This window comes from Colossoma macropomum, unplaced genomic scaffold (assembly GCF_904425465.1).
Source record: "Colossoma macropomum unplaced genomic scaffold, Colossoma_macropomum, whole genome shotgun sequence".
Lineage (NCBI taxonomy): Eukaryota > Metazoa > Chordata > Actinopteri > Characiformes > Serrasalmidae > Colossoma > Colossoma macropomum.
This window is the reverse complement of record NW_023494792.1, coordinates 1,764,508-1,788,051: the sequence shown is the minus strand read 5'-3', so window position 1 is coordinate 1,788,051 and position 23,544 is coordinate 1,764,508. Positions and strand designations below refer to the sequence as shown.

General features: G+C 40.7%; 1 protein-coding gene and 1 long non-coding RNA gene across 2 annotated transcripts; one reads left to right on the top strand and one right to left on the bottom strand.

The window, feature by feature from the left end:
* Window positions 1-1,784: 1,784 nt before the first annotated feature.
* slc6a19a.2 (solute carrier family 6 member 19a, tandem duplicate 2) lies at window positions 1,785-22,982 on the bottom strand. Its single transcript, XM_036577877.1, has 12 exons — window positions 22,121-22,982; window positions 14,391-14,531; window positions 11,145-11,282; window positions 10,437-10,618; window positions 10,035-10,145; window positions 8,915-9,027; window positions 8,701-8,829; window positions 8,420-8,576; window positions 7,088-7,292; window positions 5,151-5,310; window positions 3,382-3,544; window positions 1,785-2,177 (listed from the first exon to the last, which is right to left on the bottom strand). Exons 1-12 carry the CDS (start codon window positions 22,317-22,319, stop codon window positions 1,953-1,955), a joined length of 1,923 nt encoding a protein of 640 aa, XP_036433770.1. The 5' UTR covers window positions 22,320-22,982; the 3' UTR covers window positions 1,785-1,952.
* LOC118812826 lies at window positions 7,331-14,472 on the top strand. Its single transcript, XR_005007569.1, has 3 exons — window positions 7,331-7,530; window positions 8,687-8,778; window positions 14,377-14,472. It is a non-coding gene; the product is annotated as an uncharacterized LOC118812826 (long non-coding RNA).
* Window positions 22,983-23,544: the final 562 nt, after the last annotated feature.

Genomic DNA, 23,544 nt, shown 5'->3' with positions numbered 1-23,544 from the left:
TAATCAGAGGAATACACCAGTTGCTGGAGGAGATTTTTATCCCGCTGAGACTGCTAAAGCAGCTGGGCTGACCTCAACACTGGAGTCAGGTGGGAGGCAGCGAAGGAGACACTGAGAGTGGAAGCAAAAATGAGGCACGAGGCTAAAAGCTAATCCATCTAAACCTTCGCTTCCCTTAATGTGCTTCGCTAATGTCCGCTCAATCCGGAATGGTTGAAATCGGACTGCGCCTCATAACTCAGAGGACGCTGATTAATTGCTGGACAGCGCTGTACCCGGCGCTGCAATTGACCTGGCAGGCTGCACCGCCTACTGAGCCGACAGAACAGTGGACTCCAGTAAAAAGATCGGTACAGTAACAACTGCTGGTGCACAAACGCAACCATCACTAAAAACAAGCTATGTTGCCCTGATCTGGAATACTTACTAGAATAGTTACTCAAATGCTGCAGACTCCAGTACAGTCCTAATTAAAGGAATATTACAAATACAAATGTGAACTCCTGGGAAAAATTACAAATAATTTGCACTGTATGCAATTTATTTTTATTTTTATTTTTTTAAATATTCATTTTTTACATTACACAAACATGAAGAGAAAAAAGCAGCTACATTCTCAATCTGCTGTATAGACACAAAAGCTCACTGACAGTCAGTGATTTTTTGTTTTAATATTGTGATAAATATTTCTAAACTCTTTATTTTCACACTTTTGGAGTTTGATTGCTGTACATCTTTACATTTGACATGAAAAAAATTTTTTAATCATTTGAAAACTATGAGAGTAGCTGGGTCGTCTACAGCATGCAAAAAAAATTCAAGCAAAACTTAAATTTAATTCTTGCAACCATGCAAAATTTCACAGCTGTGCTCCAATTTGTTTTGTCATTATGAACAGGGGTGTAGCAACAGGATGGTCAGCGGTGGCCAGTGAGACAGCCATCATCATTAAAGCAGTGATCAGAGAAATGTTCTTCTACCCACTCTATGTGCCACCAAACGTGCCATCAGGGCAGTTACTGGTAAGTTATAAGAGCCAGATGGTGATGATGATGATGGTGAGCAGTAATCAGCTTGTTGCTGCACTGATCTTCTGAGTTCAGCGACAGGCCACTGAACGATAGCTCTCGGAAAAGGTTAACATTGCCTCCAAATATTTGGCTCATCAAAGACTAGATTTAATGGCAACAAGTTATAATAACCAAACTGAACTGACAAAGCAACTTAATCATTATCTAACAGTTTGTTAATGAAGGTTAAATATGACCACATTTTTACTTGTGCATTAAATGGTGCGATTAACCACTTTTATGTAGTGACACACATAGTTAAAGCATTGTAAATGCTTTTCATGAATGTATTGTATTTTAAAATAATAAGTTACACATGTTTATAACTACATTATAAAGTCTTATTTTTACAGTAGAGGCGAAATTAAAGATTAATGCTGTTTAAGAAGTAAACATTAACCACTTGATAATGATTAACTAAGCATTAAGGAAAAGTTTCTGCTTCAAAAAGTAGCAAAATAGCAATAACTAGAAGTAGTTATTCATAATGACTATGAATAGTTTTATGCTTTTTTAAATTGCATGATTTATGAATTGAGTATCAAATAACTAAAGCATTTTTAATAAACTACAATTAAAAAAAATAGTTTATTTATTTGTGACTGTTTAAATGGTTAATAATTCAAATTAATTAATGCAAATTGTCACTGTCCAAAGAAAAACAGGCATCTCCAAAATAGTAACTCTACAGGAGAGAACAAAAACATCTTAACATCTTAACTTTTAATGCAACTCAACGCAGCTTGATTTTATTCCAAGTAATTTTGCTGCATTTCTGTTGGTCCAGTTATCATGAAATGTGTACACCATGTAAAAGTCCTCTAACATTCCTGACATGACTTCTCTCTGAGTGGACAGTGAGGCTGGGCAGCCTGCTGTGTTCTACTCAGTGGTGATCTGTCGTTCTCTTAGCTCGACTGTCTGTATCTGAGCTGAAACTGAGCTGATTTCCAGCCTGTGTGATTCTTCCCTCTTACAGCAGTGCTTCTTTATCAGTCTGCATGAAGCTATTACAGGAATGAACAGAGCAGGAACTCCAGACAGGATGAAGATGATGAAGTAGATCCACTGTGGGTAGAACAGAGTCTCCAACGTGGGGAAATTATCCTGGAAAAACAGCAGAAACATGAGAGAGCAATCTGACTGTAATACACAACTAGGTTTAGAGTTAAATTTAATAGATTAGGCCCAGGGAGCATAGGACTCTGGGAACATAGGGTCTTAGGAACATAGGACTCTGGCAATGTAGGACCTTGGGAACATAGGGTCTTGGAAACAGGACTCTGGGAACATAGGACCTTAGAAACAAAGGCCCTAGGGAGCATAGAACTCTGGGAACATAGGATTTTGGGAATGTAGGGCATTGGGAACATAGGCACCAGTGAACAAAGGACGATGGGAACATAGGGTCTTGGGAACATAGGACTGTTGAAACATAGGACTGTGGGAACATAGGGCTGTGGGAACATAGGACTGTGGGAACATAGGACTGTTGAAACATAGGACTGTGGGAACATAGGGCTGTGGGAACATAGGGCTGTGGGAACATAGGACTGTGGAAACATAGGACTGTGGGAACATAGGGTCTTGGGAACATAGGGTCTTGGGAACATAGGGCTGTGGGAACATAGGGCTGTGGGAACATAGGGCTGTGGGAACATAGGACTGTGGGAACATAGGGCTGTGGAAACATAGGACTGTGGGAACATAGGGTCTTGGGAACATAGGGCTGTGGGAACATAGGGCTGTGGAAACATAGGACTGTGGAAACATAGGACTGTGGGAACATAGGGCTGTGGGAACATAGGCCCCAGGGAATATAGAACTCTAGGAACATAGGATTCTGGGAATATCAGATCCTGGTTACATAGGATTCTGGAAACAAAGGGCTCTCAGAACGTGGGGTCCTGGGAATATCAGACCCTGGTAACATGGGATTCTGGAAAAATAGGATTCTGGAAACAAAGGACTTTGGGAACATGGGGTCCTGGAAATATCTTGGAACAGAGGATTCTGGGAACATAGGACCCAGGGAACAAAGGAGCCTGGAAACATAGTATTTTAGGAACATACGACCCTGGAAACATAGACTTTTCTAGGGATGCAGGATTCTGGGAACAAAGGAATGGCCCCTATCAAACTAGCTGGTAAAGTGCAGCCGTAGTGTTCGGGGTTAGTTTTGGATTTCAGGCTGATGTTTGAGTTGGGGTAAAACGTATTACGTTCATCTTGATCTTGTTCTGTTCCATTCAATAGATATTACTGTATTTCCTATTTTAGGCCAAACCATGAGCCCAAAGGTTGAACTTACAGACGCAGGGTTCCAGGCGATGTAGGTGAGCTCTTTGGTAGCCGTGGAGACGAGGTAGAAGAGGAAGATAATAAGAACAATGAGCGGACTGATAACTCTCCATGTGGCCTGCCAGAAGAAGTTGGGCTTGTGTCCGATCATGAACTCGATGTCTTTATTGAACCTGGAACAGAGTCAAACCAAAGCAACTTAATGACGGCAGTTCAGGGTTCAGTCAAGCAGCTAAGGCATGTTGGTGTTGCACTGCAGCTACGAAGCTAATATAGCTTACAAGTAATGGAGGCCTGTAGCTGCTAGCTTAGCATGGTGCTAACTGTATCATCGCACAGTGATGGACTAAAGTATGTTAGCATAGCTAATAATAGTAGAAGCAAATCTAAGGCTGAATTTAGCCTGTTTTTTTCTTTTAGAAAATCATTTTTATGAATTTGGTAGAGGGTAAAATGATTCATGCCTCTTTGCTAGCTAATGTTGAGCAGTGTGCTAATGGCTAATGTTGAGCATGATGTCAGGAGGGCTCTGTGCCAGTTCAGATTTTCAGCTCCATCCCATTCAGATGAAGCAAAACATGCACTAAGCCACTAAGTGTTTGCCATTTGGTTCAGATTTGTAGTTTATTTGGTTTAATTAGCATCACAAGGTGGTAAAAGATCAGACATATTACGTCTAATTTAATAAAATCATAATCTATAACCAGTGCAAAGTACAGCCACCTCATTGTCTCAAGGAGGCCCCTGGACAGATTTTATTCGGCCCCTGTCTTCTGTTTTAGAATGTGTTATTAGTTGCCCTCCAGCCAGTTCACTGCAGTTCCTCCTCTCACCTGATGGGGGCAGCAGTGCTGTAAGATTACAGTGTAACCCTGCACTGCGGTAACGAAGTTTAAGAGCCTTTCTTCTCTGACTGACCTGCAGCTTCATTTACTGACCACATTTAGTCCAGACTGAGCCGTAAAAATATTCAGGAGAGAAACTAAAGCAGCTGCAGCTCCGAGTCTCACAGCACCGACTTCACATCAGAGCAGATTCAGCAGATCAGGACATATTAACCCTTTAAGGAGGAGCAATAACGGCTGATTTATGATTATTTGATACGTAAAGAAAATCATCTAATGAAACTGGAAAATTTGTAGATTTATTTAGTTTTTCTCAAATTCTATTTTGAACAAGTAAATTAAAGTACATTAGTCACATTTTGTTAATACTAAACCAATCAATAGTTAAGTGCTTATCAATCAAAAAATAAGCCCTGTGCATCTTTTACACAGCGATAGGAAACATGGAAGCACTGATGCTGAGATTACTGAGATTTTAGTTTGTTTCGTACATTCTTAAAAAATCAAAATGGGTGAAAACCTAATATCTGAATTGGGAAGCAAATTGACTGAAACACACCTTTTAGTCTCCAGTTAGTGATGACCAAGTCTGCATTTTGGAATACAGATCATGTCTTGAAGTACTGAATTAGTGACTGAAATAATAAAATCAAATAAAGCAATAGACACTGTCTAGAACCTATAGGAATCAAACGCTACTAATGCAGTGATACGAAGTGATACGCTCAGTAATGTAGGTTTATCAAAGTGTCATAATTGAATAACTGATTTTCACATAACAGATCACACACATGTACAAGTCATAATGAATAAAGATTAACAAACATTGAATAAACCGTGTTGAAGTGTCGGATTCAGGCTTTACTGAGCAAAGAACCTTAATGAACCTCAACATGTGCCCCTTAAAATACAGTGATGCTGATCCCAGTCTCACCTGTCTATTCCGTAGACATAAGACACAGCCATCATCTCACAGAAGGCGATGATGAGTAAAGGGATGGATCCAGCGAAGCCGTCGAACAGAGCCAGCCAGTACTCACCAGAGCGCTGGGTGAAGATCAGAGCGATGGCAAAGGAGGCCAGACAGACGATTCCTGGAATTCAGAGACCCTCCTGACCAACTAGCTCACTCAGTTCAAACAAATACTTCAATCAAAAACGCTAACAATGAAGGAAAGCCATCGCAGCATTAGCTCCTGATTGGCCTCCATTCATTCCTTAGCAATGTCTGTGTATTTGTTTACATATATCTGGAGATTACATAGAACCGGGTTGTGCTTCTTTTGTTCTTCTGTACCACTGCTGTCCTACTGTGTGTGTTCTTTTCAATCAGGATCAGTCAGTCCCTGTTCTTTAACCCTTTTTCACCACAGCCATGAAATGTCATCTTCCGCCTGGTTTTTGTAATAATGTATTTTTTTCTTCTATAACGTTGCTAGGAAATATGTTTATGTTGGAAATAGGAGTGAACTGAATTTAGGAGGCCTGCAGAAAGAGGTTAACCCCCTAAATGGCCAGGAGCCACTGACAGGTCAAAACTTTACACGTCTATAACCAAAGAATAACTCGGGCAGTTTTCACTGAATAGTCACAGAATAATACACTTTAAGATGCAATAAAGCTGGGAATTTAAATTCCAGAGTATGATGTGGATCCCATGTGTCAAACACCAGGCCCGTGAAATTATTTGGAATTTCTTTTAATATTAGCCCATTTCACAATGCACTGGACTACAATCCTCAGCATGCACTACAACGTAATGTGCACTCCCACCCCCTCCCCCAGCAACAATCTATGGGATAGTGATTACATCACAATTGTACCATCAGCAAACACACTAGCTGCATTTAGCTGCATTTCAACCAACATTATTAACACTGTAAACACTATAGACACTATAAACACTATACCACTATAAACACTATAGTGTTTACAGTGTTTATAGTATTTATAGTGTCTATACTGTTATAGTGTTTATAGTATTTATAGTGTTTGGTGTTTGTAGTGTTTGAAGTGTTATAGTGTCTATAGGGTTTTTACGGTGTTTATAGTGTTTAGTGTTTATAGTGTATATAGTGTTTATAGTGTTTAGTGATTATAGTGTTTAGTGTTTATAGTGTCTATAGTGTTTAGTGTTTATAGTGTCTATAGTGTTTATAGTGTTTATAGTGTCTATAGTGTTTATAGTGTTTAGTGGTTATAGTGTTTATAGTGTTTAGCGTTTATAGTGTCTATAGTGTTTATGGTGTATATAGTGTCTTTAATGTTTATAGTGTTTAGTGTTTGTAGTGTCTATAGTGTTTATAGTGTTTAGTGTCTTTAATGTTTATGGTGTATATAGTGTCTTTAATGTTTATAGTGTTTATAGTGTTTAGTGTTTATAGTGTTTATAGTGTTTAGTGTCTATAGTGTTTATGGTGTATATAGTGTCTTTAATGTTTATAGTGTTTATAGTGTCTATAGTGTTTATAGTGTTTGTAGTGTCTATAGTGTTTATAGTGTTTAGTGGTTATAGTGTTTATAGTGTTTAGCGTTTATAGTGTCTATAGTGTTTATGGTGTATATAGTGTCTTTAATGTTTATAGTGTCTATGGTGTCTATAGTGTTTATAGTGTTTAGTTTATAGTGTTTACAGTGTATAAACACTATAAACACTATAGACACTCTAAACACTATCCGTGTAATATTTCAAGGTTTAATACAGGTGCCTGTATTTTGCTGTTGACGTTTTCACATATTTTAATTAACGAACGGCCAGTCCAGATTAGAGCAAAATGGTATTTTAAAATGAAATAAAAACAGAGATTTTTTAATATGGCCCATGTAGTCGTTTAGTTTAACACCCTGATGTAGCTGATGGGGGTGTGGTACCTGTTAGGGCCTCCTTAGGCCAGCTCTTGGGGAAGATGTTCAGGTCCTGTAGAGGAACCACAACCCCTTCTACACTGCCAAACATGGTGGACAGTCCCAGACAGAAGAGCATGATGAAGAAGAGCACGGACCAGAGAGGAGAGATGGGCATCTTGGTGATGGCCTCTGTAAAGACGATGAAGGCCAGGCCAGTACCCTCCACTCCCTGCAGTTCAAACAAGCAAGAGTTTCACTTGTTTTGGGTTTGCCCCAATTTCTCATGACTTTTGAAGAAGCTCATTGTATCTCAAAGTTCTTCTGGATCTGTAGTGAAACTACATGCTGGTTGTTAGTCTTCCACAGGTGGTGAAAATGTGCTTATAACCAAAGGATTAGTCAACTGCGCACTGATGGAACTGGCAGACCAAAGCCCTATTTGGACAGGATTAGTTTTCCATGGGGAGGTGAGTGATGAGTATTGTTTATTGGCGATTGTCACAGGATAAGACATCTCAGTCTAAACGACAGATGGGAGAACTAGTCAGTTTATGCAGTGCTTTCACTCACGAAAAGAGTAGAAAAGATGTTAAAACATTTAATTTAGCCATTTTTTGTTTACTCTAATCATTTACCTTTCTGTCTGAATGCAGTGTGTCATTAGCATTGCCATTAGCTTTGGAATTCGCAGCAAACAGTCAACTTCACTTAAACTTTTTACTGTACTTTTTAAACTTTTTACTGTAATTTTTGCATGTTCTGACTCATACATATGAGACAGGACAGTAACCTTACATATCCGCCTGATTTTAGCCACAGAGAACAACAAGGCTGACAGGGCTTCCTATTCATTCTTGTTTGAATTTTTGTTTTATTTAAAGTGGAAGTTAATTTAAGGTGCACTGAATTTAAGGTGCAGTGAATTTAGGGTACCAATAAATTTAAGGTGGCAGTAAATTTAAGGTAGCACTAAATTTAAGGTGGCAGTGCATGTAAGGTAGCAATGAATTTAAGGAGGCATAGGATTTTAGGTATCAGTGGCATTATGGAAGCAGTGGTTTTAAGGTGGAGATTTAAGGTGGCAGTGAATTCACAGTATCAGCGAATTTAAAGTGGCACTGGATTTAATGTGGCACTGGATTTAAGGCACCAGTACATTGAAGAAGGGAATGAATTTAAGGTGGCTGGAAATTTAAGGTGGGGGTGGATTTAAGGTGACAGTAAACCTTAACACAAGAGTCTGCCTTATTTCATTAAAAAAACTGAAGTACTCTATGAGGAGTAAATCAGATTGCTGATTTTGGGGGTGGGGATGGTTGGGTAACCCTGGCACTACAGCAGGCAGTGGGTTCCCACCTGGCTAAGCAGAACCTGCATGTCACAGATCTTCAGGTTGAGGCCCTGAATGAGTTCTGGTTCGGTGCTATTGAGGATCTTTAGGGCTTCAGTGTAGTTACTCTCTGTGATGTTTCCCTCAGGAAGCTCAAACACGTTCAGGAGGGCCATGATGTTCCTGTTTGGGAAGACAGAAAGAGTTTCATTGTTTCCATCATATCACAGACGGGTGTCTAGGAAAACTGGGAAGCTGTGTTCTGACCCATTTGAACCTGTCCTTCATTTCAGATGTGAATACTCACCCACTGAGGCACTCGTCAAACCTCTCCGTGGCTCGGAAGCCAATGATGGAGTAGATCACTATGGCAGCGTAGACAGAGGTGAGCCCATTGATGATGGAGATGATAACAGCATCCTGCTCACAGTTATTACTGCAAAACACAGTTATTTGTTTTCACTTTCTTATTTGTCATTGACACCTGCTTCCACATTTGCATGCTGTAGAGCTTCACTCACTGGATGGGGTTGTAGCTGGAGAAAGCAATCAGGCCTCCAAAGGCTAGAGAGAATGAGTAGAACACCTGAGCTCCGGCATCCAGCCACGTAGACGGGTTCAACAGCTCGGTTAACTACATGGGACCGAAAGAACAGGGACACATTTCACAAAACTCTGCGGGAAGTAAAATGAGTTCCTATGAATCCTGTATTTAACGCCTTAAAATTCCAGGGTTATTACATATTAAGGCTTATTATTCAGTTACTACATTGATTTTAAAACCGCTGCAGCAACTTCAGCAGCTCTAAACTCTCTGCATGCCATTTCCTGTGTCTCCAATGTGAACTGAATGAAGAATGAAGGGTTTCCGGTGTGATGGGTCAGTCCAAATTTGACACACAGGCAAGTTTGACACACCCGTGCATCAGATTTGATGTTTTTTATATTTGTCTCTCCATCTTTGTGATGATCTAGTGCAGAAATACGCTGAATTTCCTGAATCTGTAGAGTCGCCCTTTCCATTCCATCTTATCACGAGATCATACATGACTCACATCCGGAGTTATGAGCCTATGAAGAGGGGCTGAGATACACGTCATCTGCCTCTCACCGTGTGGAACTGGTGGATTGGTGTGTCCATCTACATTCTGTGTGAAACTGACCGATGGACACTCAGGAAATCACTAAGGACTGACCATCACGCCGGAAACCCTTCATTCTTCATTCAGTCCACATCGGAGACTCATGTGAAACGGCGTGCAGAGAGTTAACAGCTGCTGAAGTTGCAGTGGTTTTGGAAAGTAGTGATGAAGATAACGGAGCATTTAGATATGAAACATATGAGGATCATGTTATATGAAGAGCCTTTAGAGGAGAGTTTAAGAAGAGATCAACAAATACAACATGCCCTCAGACCACAGAGAGTTAAATGTCATTTGATCATTTACACTGGCTTAACTTTTAGGCCAAGTGTTGAACTTCATTTGGTCTTTGATATTCACTGACCATGAATCCAACTTTAAGCATGGAAACAAAGAACTGTGTGCCTTCAACAGCAGTATAGCATGCAGAGATTGTCTGATTTGCACTACTGAGTGGAAATTCGGCATGGCAATGCCGCAAGACTTCTGTAGCACTCACATCTGGAGTGAAGAGGAACTTTATCCCACTCATGGAGCCTTTGAGGGTCAACCCTCTAATCAGGAAGATGGTGAGAACCATGTAGGGAAGAGTTGATGTTATGTACACAGCCTGGAAAGAGAAGACACCACAAAGAGAAGTGAGTTTAGAAATGCCAGTACATCTGGTGTCTTTACCACTTACTGAGTCATGTTCAACTTTGTACCCTGTGACCAAGCTCTGCTAAGGAATGCCGGTTTCCTACACACAGTCGTTTTATGGCCTGAAAGTTGTTCTTATGGAAGATAAGGGATGTAAACCTAATGTCTGACCATAAAACAAAGTTTGACTTTGACCCATGCCCCACCTTGCTGGTGTCTAATGCCCCCAGAGTGGCTCTCACAGCAAGTAGAAGCTGCTTACCTTGCCGGTGGTTTCGATGCCTCGGATGCAGCAAACCCAGAGAACCATCCAAGCTGCAATCAGACACAACACCATTGGCCACTGCAGCCCACCTGAGTCCTCGATCTTACTCGTAGTGTTCAGAGTCTCCCTGTACCAGAAATAGTCCACGGGAGAGCTGCGGGCGCACTCTGACACCAGATCTGTTAGTGGAAGTGGAGAGATCTGTCAGATCTTTTACTCAGCAGTTTTGATTCTTCCTAAAGAATTTGCTTGCCGCATTGGATACTGGATATTTGAGCAAATTTGACCCAGAATCACTTTAAAAGTTTTGAGAAGCTTATGAATGGCTGCTTATAATGGATGTGAGTGGTCCTGGTCCTGGAGGGCCAGTGTCCAGCACAGTTTGGTAGTTTTCCTACTCCTACTAATTTGAATCAAGTGTGTTTTGAGCAGGTAAATCACCAACGTAGGCTGGACGCCGGTCCTCTTGGACTGGAGTTGTGCATACCTTGTCTATTTGTTGCTAAAACATGTTTACACTGATTCAGTGTGGACCTAGTTCAGTGTTGCCTAAAGTACAGAGGATGTCAGGGTAGAAGAAATGGTGGTGCTTTTATCATCTGCTCCAGGTTGCAGTACTGCTTGTAGGCCACTTGATAGAGCAATTGACTGTGTTCCTGTTGGTTTATCGTTACCCTCTCTAGAAGGGAAACTCATTATCAGTACCTGTTCTGTTTTCATTGACGGGACACTGGCTCCAGGGCAATGGATCCTGGAAGGAGTTGAAGAAGTACCACAAGACCCAGGCTATGATGGTGTTGTAGTACATTCCGACCATATAGGACACAAGCATGGACGCTACACCTGTGGAGGAAAGTGTTATTCCAAATTTACTTGGTTTTACAAATCCTGGGAACTCATTAGCCTTTCCATTGGGTCACCAACCAGATGTACCACACCAACGGCCTTACTTTATTCTATTTCTTCTGCATAGTGATGCCTACTGAATGCACTTTGCAAAGGAAAATGGATAGTAGCTAAAGATTGAGTTGAACTGTAAACACCAACTACTTACAAACTAAAAAGACACAAATAAATAATGTATAATGAGGAAAGGTCACTCAGGTGAAAAAGCTATGTAGAAGAACCCAAATTTGTGTCAAGTAGAACTCTTTCAAAAGGTTGATTTTTTAACAAACAATTTAGGGACAGGTCTGCTTGATCAAGAGAACCAAGATTTTTCTAAACCTGAAAAGGGGGGATTTCAAATTAAATGTTTCTGTGAGTACAGAAGCAAGCCACTGAAAGGGACTTTTCCTGAGGTTCTTCAGCTTGCCACATAGAATAATCTAAATAATCTAAGAATAGAACCTTTTCAGAAGATTGATTTCCTAATAAACCAACAAGGAATGGGTCTACTTGACTTGTGGTTTCCAAGTTTTTTCTAAACCCCAAACGGTGCATGTCTTAATCCAATGGTGTAATGAATATGGAACCAAACCAAAGGGGACAGAATTTGTATGTTCTTGGTCTCAAAACTTATAAGAAATAACAAATCTGAATCCAACCCTTTAAAACCCAGAGTTGGTGTTTTTATTCCATTCTAGCTCCAAACACATTCAGGTATCAAGAGAAGAATGCTGTGTGATTCAGCTGTGTTACTGGATCTATTGTCCTTATCAAGAGTCCTTGAAGGTATTTATTATTAGTGTAATCACTCAAAACAGTCTCTCAGTTTGAGGCTTCTAACACAGTTCATGGCCTTCAGATGCAGTAATCATGCTGTATGACACAATACTCTGCTATGTTAATCAGTGGCTGATTCCTTGAACACTGGCTATTTTAAGCAACTCTAACAACTCCAAGTCACCTTGGAAGTTACCTTGATAAGGTTTTGCATTAAACAGTGATCCCACTATATAGTCTATTTTTCATTAAAATTTGTTTACATTTTTTAATGTAGACTAACAAAATGTTGCCCAGAGTACACCGGGTCTCAGGATGGAAGGAATGAAGGTGCTAATATCACCTCATCCTGGTAGCAGTTGACTATGATGCTGCTGGTTCATAGTTGCCCTATCAGAAAAGGACACTGGCACCAAGGTAGTGGATCCTAGAAGAGATTTAAGAAGTGCCATACGACTTAAGCCTTCAGCTTGACATATAAGACCCTAGTAATAGATTGCTTGTTGAGTAGGACCCTAGTAAGAGATCGGTTGTCAAGTAGGACCCTAGTAAGAGAATGGTTGTCAAGAAGAACCCTAGTAAGTGCTTGGTTGTTAAGTAGGACCCTAATAATGGGTTGGTTGTCAATTAGGACACTAATAATAGATTGATTGTCAAGTAGAACCATAATAGGTTGGTTGTTGAGTAGGACCCTAGCAATAGATTGCTTGTCAATTAGGACTCTAGTAAAACATTAGTCATTGAGTAGGACCCTAGTAATAGATTGGTTGTCGAGTAGGACTCTAGGAGGGCCTGGTTGTCGAGTAGGACCCAGGTAAGAGACTGGTTTTCAAGTAGGACACTAGTAATAAATTGGTTGTCAAGTAGGACCCTAATAATAGATTGTTTGTCAAGTAGGACCCTAGTAAGTTATTGGTTGTTTAGTAAGACCCTAGTACTAGATTGGTTGTCGAGTAGGACCCTAGTAATAGATTGCTTGTCAAGTAGGACTCTAGTAAAACATTAGTCATTGAGTAGGACCCTAATAATAGATTGGTTGTCGAGTAAGACCCAGATAATAGATTGATTGTTGAGTAGGACCCTAGTAAGAGACTGGTTTTCAAGTAGGACCCAGGTAAGAGACTGGTTTTCAAGTGGGACCCTAGTAATAGATTGGTTGTTGAGTAGGACCCTTCTAAGAGATTGGTTGCCAAGTAGGACCCCAATTTCTCACTAAGGTCCTACTCAACAACCATTCTATTACTAGGATCCTACTCAACAACCATTCTATTACTAGGATCCTACTCAATGACCAATCAATTACAAGGGTCCTACTTGACAGGTTGAGTAGGAACCTAATAAGAGATCAAGTCATCAAATAAGACGCTCATAATACATTGGTTGTTGAGTAGGACCCTAGTAATAAATTGGCTTCCTTTCAAATCAACAATGTCTACCTGACCTTATAGTAACTGCCTCTAATAACTGTATGGTTACACATAACAAAACACTTCACTGTTAAAGTAATACAGCTTATGTAAATACACACGTGTATCAGCTGACGGTTTTACTCATCGTGATAACTGCAATAGCATATGATCACATATTAATTACTCTTATGTAATGGCGGCATGGTGAATAGGGTGAACTGCTGCTTTTCCAACAATACTTTTTTTGTTTGTAAAAGATGGCAATTAGATAGACAGCAGATGGACATATCTTTAAAAATAACCCTTATGTAATTAATTAAAATGTGTTTTATTATATTACCCAAAAAAAGGTCTGGATTAGCAATCTGTAATTTCATTGTATCTACACAACTACATGGTGACAGACGCTCGTTTTAAAGGGTAACTTTTAGACACTTGAACAGGTGCTGTTGCTGCATTAATACCATCACATTACAGAACAGTTTAAAGCCAGAACTTTGGATACACAACACAAGCATGTTACTGTAGGAATATTAGCATTTCCTGCGCAGATGCAGTGAACACAATCGGTAATATTACTCATGCAAATGTACTGCTTACAACATTCAAGATACACATGTGTAATTACATAAGCTGTACTGCTGTAATCCACCTGTAACAGTGAACACTTCACCTGTAGTTACACTGTAGTTGAATGTTAATGTGTTACTACGTAGTTATTAAAGACACTTATTCTAACGTAAGACTGATCAATACATTTGCAGGTTATGTTAGCTTATTCATGAACAACATGGACTTGCTGCACATCTCATCACTTCTGGAATAAAATCATCATTACCTTCTTGTTTTCATAACCTTCTCAGGCTGTGAAACTCACCAACTCCTGCTAAGTAAGGATTGATGGACCTCCAGACTCCAACGCTGCCCTTCCTTAGCCTCTGTCCAATGGCAAACTCCAGATGCAGCAGAGGAATCCCCTCCAGAACCAGGAGGAGCAGGAACGGAATCATGAATGCTCCTGCAGCACAGATAAGGCAGAACATATCGATTTAACATTTCCCCAAACTGCTCTTTCAACCTTCCCAGGTCCTCCAGGGTGCATACAGGCCTTCAGAGCCCCTTCTAGCATATCTTTATTACTCACTCGTAGCTCAGTGAAACAAGTGGAGAAACTGTGTGGAAAGAGCAGATTCTAAACCTTCAGTCCATTCCACATCTGTGTTCTGAGCAGAAGAGGTGATGTGTTATTACGATCTGAATTTGATGAAAATTTCTAAAGTTAGTAAACTTTACCGTTTTTGCAGACATTCAACTGTAGAAACAGAGTGGAAAGTGAATGTAAAAGTAATTCACAACGTAGCTATGTAATTACTATGTAAGTATTATGGTATTACGTTGGAATAGTACAGTAACTATGTAGTTATTATATTAGTATGTTATTATGTTGGAATAGTACAGTAACTATGTTATTAAGTATTATTTTACTACTCTTTAATCGTACAGCAAAGGGCAATATTAAGTCTAGACGTCCAAAGGCTGAAGGTTTTAGTTCACTATTGTTTCTGCATTATTTGAGTGGCTGACCTTTACCTTGTCTCAAAGTTTCACATGAATGGACCAATAGAAATGCTCCAAAATCTCATTACACTGAGTAAGATAGCAAGTAAAGACTGTGTTTTCCTGTAAATTTGCCATTTCAGAGGGTTTTTCTGTCCATGATCTGCTGAAATTCCTGATTTCAGTAAAGCTGGGTTTGCTTTGTCTGCTGAATGAGGCTGTTATCAGACTGTTTAACAGACTGTTTAACAGACTGTTTATCAGACTGTTTAACAGACTGTTTATCAGTCATGTAAATAAAGGAGACATGTGTGTAAACAGGCAGTAAACAGTGCTGCTATCGGCTAGCCTGGCCTTGCAGCATGGATCTTTATCTCTATCTCTCTCTGGGCGCCTCAGGCTGAAGGTCCATGTGGCGATAGCAGCACCTGGGTGACAGGTGAGGCGTCACATGACCACCTGAGGTGGTTTCTCTCAGAGGGAGTCGGGGAAATGTCCACGTGAGGGAGGAGCTTCTCGCTGTGTGTTGTTATAGTGTTATTGTTTGACTCATAATAACCTGATCTGATGGCTTCACTGTGTCTGTGGCTGATCAGCCGAGACGCATTCAGAGTCTGAAACATGCGTCTTTACTTTAGCACTGGAGCTACGGGGCTAATGTAGCTAACAAGTACTAGAATTAGCAACAATTAGCATAGCGCTAACTGATTAGCATGGTGCTAACTGCATGCCTAAATCATAGGTGGGAGTTCACCCCTTAAAATCTCAGGCTTATTACATACTGGGGCTTATTATTCAGTAACTACAGGGACTTCAGTGCAAACTGGCTGAGTGGTTCTTAGTTTATAGAAGCTATAGAAAATATAGAAAATAAATCTAGAAAATCTATTATGCTGTATATAGAAAAATATAAAACTTTGGGCCTGCTGGTGGGCCGCTGGCCTGTAAAGGGGTCAACACTTGGACCACCTTGAATGTCTCAAACTTAAAATCCCTAAATATTGAATTATTATATTGTTACTCAAATCCAGATTCAGTGGAGCTGATTGTTTATCTGCTTCTCCCACAATCAGCTTCTGTCTCTGGTGTTCTTAACTAACAAGAGCTGCAGCACTGCTCTGCCTCAGGGTGGCGCTGTAGCAGACTGGCTCACCCAGTTGGTCCTTCGTAGCCTAGAAACTGTAACTCTGCCCGGATTCCTCTGAAAAACTTTACAATGAGCTGCAGCAGATCTGTAAATCTGAAAACTCGCCCAGTTTCCCAAGAGTTTGGAGTGAAGAGTGACTGTTCCTCATTTCTCACACTGAAGACAGAAGAGGAGACGAGGAAGATCTCAGTTACTGTGAGGAAGAGCGCAGAACCGCACTAGAACAGAGACTCTACAGAAGAGGAGACGAGGAAGATCTCAGTTACTGTGAGGAAGAGCGCAGAACCGCACTAGAACAGAGACTCTACAGAAGAGGAGACGAGGAAGATCTCAGTTACTGTGAGGAAGAGCGCAGAACCGCACTAGAACAGAGACTCTACAGAAGAACAACTGATAAACAGACATTTACTGACACTGAAGCTTCAGCGCCGCTATGGAGAGAGAGTTAGCAGACAGAGACCCCCGAATACCAGGGGGGGTTTCACATGCTGAGTTTATCATAAAAGTTCCTGAGACATTTTGTTAGAGTGAAAGTTAAGTAAAACTTTTTACAAATAATCAGAAAAAAAAAGAAAAATAAAAACGAATCAAGACAAAGATACTTAAATCTAAAGGACCTGCAAATATGGTGAGGAAAAAATTACATTTATTAAAATAAGAAAATAAGAAAAAATATATGAAACAACAGAAATGAAGAAGCACTACAGAGGTCACAAATGAAAGACAAAGACTGGTGCTCCTGGGGCGTGGGTGTGCAGAGAACCCCTTGGGGCGTGGGTGCAGAGAACCCCTGGGGCGTGGGTGCAGAGAACCCCTGGGGCGTGGGTGTGCAGAGAACCCCCTGGGGCGTGGGTGCAGAGAACCCCCTGGGGTGTGGGTGCAGAGAACCCCCTGGGGTGTGGGTGCAGAGAACCCTTTGGGGCGTGGGTGCAGAGAACCCCTTGGGGTGTGGGTGCAGAGAACCCCTTGGGGCGTGGGTGCAGAGAACCCCTTGGGGCGTGGGTGCAGAGAACCCCCTGGGGTGTGGGTGCAGAGAACCCCTTGGGGCGTGGGTGCAGAGAACTCCTGGGGCGCGGGTGCAGAGAACCCCTGGGGCGTGGGTGCAGAGAACCCCTTGGGGCGTGGGTGCAGAGAACTCAGGAAAGAAACGGTTCCGTGCTGGGAGAGGCAGAAAACCTCACAAAAGTATCCATCCACATCCACAAGGCAAAGGAAATCCCAGAGCTACGAAATCCCCGAGCACTCGCCCTGAGGAAAAGTGTAAAGCCTTTACTGAAACATGGCGATAAAAAGGTGCCGACGCGTTGCGGCGTTCTCAGGCCTTCATCAGGACACTGATGCCTCGTGGATGCAGATGGACACTTTTTGAGTTTTTGCCTCTCCCAGCATGGAACCATTTCTTTTTTAATAAAAAATATATTTTTAATTGTTTCTGGATTTTAGTAAAACTAATTGATGTGATGTCACAGCACTGAACATATGAATCTGGTTTTAAGCATTTTTCTAAAATCTCATTGATCTAAAATCTCTTGAAAAGGTAAAGTTTGAACAGCTTCGAGCTCAAGACCAGAGGAACTTTAAAAGCCCTTTAAGACGGTCTTAAATCAACACTTAAAACCAATCCTTGAAAATGAGACATGCTCCTGAAAATACCTCTCAGAATGAGGAATTATAATGTAATATAATAAAATATATTCACATTCTGATTAAAAACATATGTGATGATAATAAACAGCTTTACTCACTTCATAGAGAAACACAGTGGATTAAAAAGGGACAGAAACTAATAACTCAGCAGCAAACACTGAAAATCTGAACAACACAGACAAAATGACAGACCTGCTTTTTACTTAAAGATGCTGAAATGATTTCTTAGCAACTAAAAACATCTTAACTGTAGTTCAAATATGTAATATTTCTCATTATGAGACTGTTGTAAGAATACTGTAAGATTATTTTCATTATTTCTGGTCTTTTTGTACTTGTGTCAGGTTTTTATCTAATGAATGCGTCTTTATTCCATTGGCAGATCATTTTAGTTGTTTTAAGCATCATTTCTAGAAATCAGCAAAATGATCTTCATTATTATTCTTCACTCTTCTTAAACCAATGAAATGATCTGCCAATGGAATAAGATATTTTTACTGCATACAATTATGTAAAACAAGTAAAAGGGCCTAGAAGTGGGTTAAATATTCCTACAGTCTTTCAGATGGTAAGATCTTGTATATTGTATCAACTACAATTGGGATCTTTTTAATATCGGTTTTAATTCATGCTGTTAACAAGCACATCATTCCTGATCAGACCAAACGTGCTGAAGTTGGATATCTCAAAAAGTGTTTTAGTGGAAAAACGTCAGGCAGAAATATAATAATAATAATAATAATAATAAAATAATAATAACGAAAATAATATACCACTGTATAACAGTAGTGCTGCACAATCACCACAACATTGGACATGTAAATATCTTAAGAGCCCCTTTAAGACAAACAGAACATGTTCAGCATCTCTGGCTCTGCAGTCCTGTAGCTCCATACTATCTCCAACCACCAGATGGCAGCAGTGAGACTGAGTTACCCTTAGTGATGGAGGAGAAACAGGAGGCCTGTTTATGAACATCTAGTGGTCCTAAGTGACCTCCTACTTGGGGGTCTCGCACCCCACCCACACCAGTCACACTCTTCTGTTTGTAATATTAGGACAAAAATTAACACTTCATTACTTTTGATGTAAAAACTGTGAGAGAATCTCTGATGACGTCAGTCTTAGGTGAGCAGAGCTGATGGTCCAGCAGAAATGAGAAACTCTCCTTTTAATAGGTCATTAATCTTCAGCGTAAACTCCTCAGTATTATCTGAGTGTCTGCAGATTGAGCTCATTCACCATTAATGATTCCACAGTACAGACGTCACTGACCTTAGTACAGTTTCTAAATGAACCTGCGGTCTGTTAAAGGAAGCCTGAGGTCCCACAGAGGACGTCCACCAATTCCCCAACATCTGAGGTGTAATCAGAGTGATTCAGAGAGGTTTGGTGTGAAACGGTTCAGATGTCTTTACAGTGGTGGTGATAGGAACCAGGGGTCGCCATGACTACAACACAAATATAGACATTTTATTTACTATCCAGAACCACCAGTGAACCCGAGTCTTCTGAGTTTATATGAATGTTGATGATGGAAAATAGTGGAAAATCTGAAATAATAAGTTTTCTTTGGGGACTATTTTGCCTCACAGCGCCCTGCATGTATCCCTCCACCATGAATGGAGTTTAAGTTCTCCAAACTATCATAAAACAGTGTCTCAGTCATCAGGCAGTGAATTCATAACCATTTACTGTAGGAACTTTCTGTGAGGGAGCTTTTAGAGGTGGACGTCTGGTTCCTATCACCACCACTGTGAACAGTTCTGACTCTAGAGTGCAGCAAACTGCTATGAATGACTCTGTTAACCATTTAACTCTATGTGAATTCCTCTTTACGCTGTTACATACATCATCCTGAGAGTCTATTAAGGCTGAACGTATGGATGCTGTGTAGTTTTAATGTTCTATCAGTCATTTCCTGTCCAGTAAAAGACAAAGTGCTTCATAATGGACTATAGCAGAGCAAGCTAATGCTAGTTAACATGTAAATGTGTATGGTAGCTCGTATGTAGTGTTAATAGTTAACCGCAGTTCCCTTTAAGCTTCTTCCAGCTCATTGACACCGTCATTCTCCACATCTTCAGAGTGGAACTCATAAAACTGCAGTCAGTCTGGACACAAAAGCATCATTTTGTATTCCCCATTAAGCGCAGCAGACTGTTCCATTACACAATAACAGCAGTTCTGGAAGAGCTCCCCTCAAATAGACTCTAAAAACAGTACAAAGAGTGCACTCCAGTAATGACCAGTCAGAAATGACCAGCGTGTAGTTTGTTCAGGTGAAAATGCCACTGTTTAAAAACAGTACACTTCCTGCAGCATATCAGATCACGGCAACCTGCAGTCCAATACAAAACTGTATAAAAAGCTACTGTTTGTAATAATAAACACATGAGCTAAAAAGCCATTGATTATAAAAGTTATTAATATTTAAATAGTTAAGAATGGTTTGTTAACTTAACCTAAAAAAAAATTAAAACTGGTGATGGGAACCAGACGTCCCCCTCTAAAAGCTCCCTCACAGAAAGTTACTACATGAAATGGTTATGAATTCACTGCCTGATGACTGAGACTCTGTTTACCCATCACCAACATTCCATATTGTTGTATTTGTAACTTAAAAAACGTAATTGTAACATGTGCAAAAGTTTAGATACCCTTCCAGTTGTCTCAGAACTTAATTATCTCGTCAGGTTAGGAAGGTCAGTAAATGTCATTAGGAACTATCAACTGATTTGAATTCCAGAGTGTAATATTTGACACTGATAACACCCAACAACCATGAGCTCCTCTAAGCAGCTGACTGGGGCTCTGAAAATGAAGCTACCTGATGCCTACAACGCAGGAGAAGAATTTAAATGCTAATATTAAAGCACTTCCAGCTCACACTCTCCACCACATGAAAAGCCATTAGGAAACGGCAGTTAAGGGGAACTATGAAAGTCACGGAAAAATCTGGAAGACCAAGGAAACTCTCAGATAGAACTGCTTGTATTCTGGTCAGAAAGGTAAAGCAAAACCCCCAGATGACAGCAAAAGACGTGCAGGAAGGTGGGGGAGCAGCGTTCTACTGTGATCTGCATGAAAGAGTCATATAAAAGGAAACCTTAACTGAGACCTTATCACAGAAGAGAATGTCTGAAGTCTTCAAAACATCATCTAAAGAAGCTTGGAAACGGATGGTGGACGTGCTGTGGACGGATGGAGTAAAGATGGAACTCTTTGGCCACGATCACCAAAGGTATAGAAAAAAGTAGCAGCGTTTGATGAAAGGAACACCTTGCTGAGTGTTAAAAATTGGGGTGGATCTATTACGCTATCATGCTTTGGGGTTTTGTGGCAGCCAGTGGCACAGGAACCATTGCACAGGTTGATAGACAAACTTCAGGCTGTGGAGAGGCACACTGCATTCTGGGAGTCCTCTGCATGCTCCTCTCCACTCTCCCAGTTGGCCCAAACCTTAGGCTCAGTGACGGTGCCACAATATAAAGTAACTGCATTAAAACTACAGAAAACTTTTATTTTTCATAAAGCGTTTTCTGTGTTGGGCGGCACAGTGGTGCAGTGGGTGGCACTGTCACCTCACAGCAAGATTTGATTCGATTCGATTCCCGGCCGGGCGGCCAGGGTCATTCCTGTGTGGAGTCGGCATGTTCTCCCTGTGTCTGCGTGGGTTTCCTCCGGGTACTCCGGTTTCCTCCCACAGTCCAAAGACATGCAGTCAGGCTGATTGGACATGCTAAATTGACCCTAGGTGTGAATGTGTGTGTGACTGTGTATGTCTGCCCTGCGATGGACTGGCGACCTGTCCAGGGTGTATCCTGCCTTCCGCCCGATGACAGCTGGGATAGGCTCCAGCACCCCACCGCGACCCAGAAGGATAAGCGGTTTAGATGATGTGTGTGTGTGTGTGTGTGTGTGTGTGTGTGTGCGTTTCCTGTGTTTACTTCTTTTTACTTCAAAAATCAACAAAATATGTAATTTGGCCAACCTTTTTCATACAACTTAAAAGGTGAAGTTATGGATTGCAATAAAAGGTCTATATTTGTGTTGTAGTCATGGCGACCCCTGGTTCCTATCACCACCACTGTAAAGACGTCAGAACCATTTCACACAAACCACTCTGAGTCACTCTGTTCACAGCTCACAAATTCAATTAAGCATAGAAATATTGAAAAATCAGATTAATTCTCCTGTAATACTGAAATATGAAGGCTAGTATCAGGGAAAGTGCCGCTCTTTAGCAGTCCTACCTCCTCCGTGGCTCTGACAGAGGTAGGGGAACCTCCAGACATTCCCCAGTCCCACACAGAAGCCCACACAGGTCAGCATGTACTGGGCTTTGTTGTCCCACTGCGGCCGGTCTCCAGCCTGGAGCTCCTCCATCTTCTCCAGCTCAGCGTGGGAGGGGATGCGCTCCTCCAGGCCGGGGTTCGGCAGCTTCAGCTTCATCCTGAGGGCAGTGGAACTGTGTCTGTGGCTGTGGAGGGGTCGCCTGCAGTTAAAGCAGGTCTAGATAGTGACCTTTAGCACTGAGAAGCAGCCTCCCACACTTACTCACACTGACACCGTCCATGCTGTCAGCATTAACAGGGAAAATACACGCAGCAGTGTGGCCACCCTAATCATCACCACAGTGACCAGTGATGGGACCTAATGTTTTATTTTGATTAATGATGTTATAGAAAATATACTTTGAGTTGGTCAGTGATTATATTTATACTTTAGCCCATAAAGTAGCAATAAATATAATTATTCTATCTTCTTTTCAGACAAAATGCTTGCGATGAAGAAGCATGCTTAAGTATCAGTAGCATCAATAAAATCAGTAGTGTAACTGGAAACTGGAACTGGAAACATCCCAAAAACATACTTTTCTGTATTTTGAATAGTATATTTTCAAAGTTACACATTTTATATTATACTATATTTATTGTACTTTATTATGACTTAAACAAAAGTATGTTTTTCATCAAATTAAGTGTATGACTTATGTTTTAACGTATGCTTAGGTACATTTTAGTTGCAAAATAGCTCAAACTAACTAAATGATTCTGCAGATTGTTGCAGATTGTGTTGTATGTGGTTCTGTATTGAACCTTTTTGAATATGATTCCACAAAGCACCAAAAAGTTTCTCCTATTGTGACGATGTCAAGCTTGTAACAACAGAAGAACCATTTTTAGTGCTATAGAGAACCATATAAACACATACAACACAAATACAACACCATATACAACACAAATACAACACCATATACAACACACTCCAAACGATAAACTAATGTTTCTTTGAGTGTTCATGGTTCTATATAGGACCATTGTCTTTACTGAAGAACCATTGAAGAACCATCTTTTTAAGAGAGAAAAATGTTATTGCTGGAATGTTGATCTCCCCTCAGGAGACGTAATGGAGATTCTCTTCACATTTCTCCGGAGACTTAGCTGCAGACAGAAAGGAGACGTGCGATAAAGGAGAGATGAGAGTTTAGTGCAGATAATCATGAGTGTTTTTATCTCAGGCATATCTGAGCTCAACGTATGACTGCTGAGATCTGTACTAAACTCAGGGGGAGACACGAGAGCTTACTAGCTAACGGCTTACAGGAGCTTTGAGATGCAGCTCAAGATTCATTACGTACACCAACAATGACACTTAGAGCAAATAACACTGCAGT

What these genes read in the sequence shown, in the direction of transcription:
- slc6a19a.2 (XM_036577877.1), bottom strand. Translation starts at nt 22,319, where the DNA reads ATGAAGCTGAAGCTGCCGAACCCCGGCCTGGAGGAGCGCATCCCCTCC. An exon ending in CGTCAATGAAAACAGAACAG is followed by an intron (nt 10,619 to 11,144) that starts GTACTGATAATG and finishes TTCCACTAACAG; the next exon opens with ATCTGGTGTCAGAGTGCGCC. An exon ending in TCGCCTGGAACCCTGCGTCT is followed by an intron (nt 2,178 to 3,381) that starts GTAAGTTCAACC and finishes CTGTTTTTCCAG; the next exon opens with GATAATTTCCCCACGTTGGA.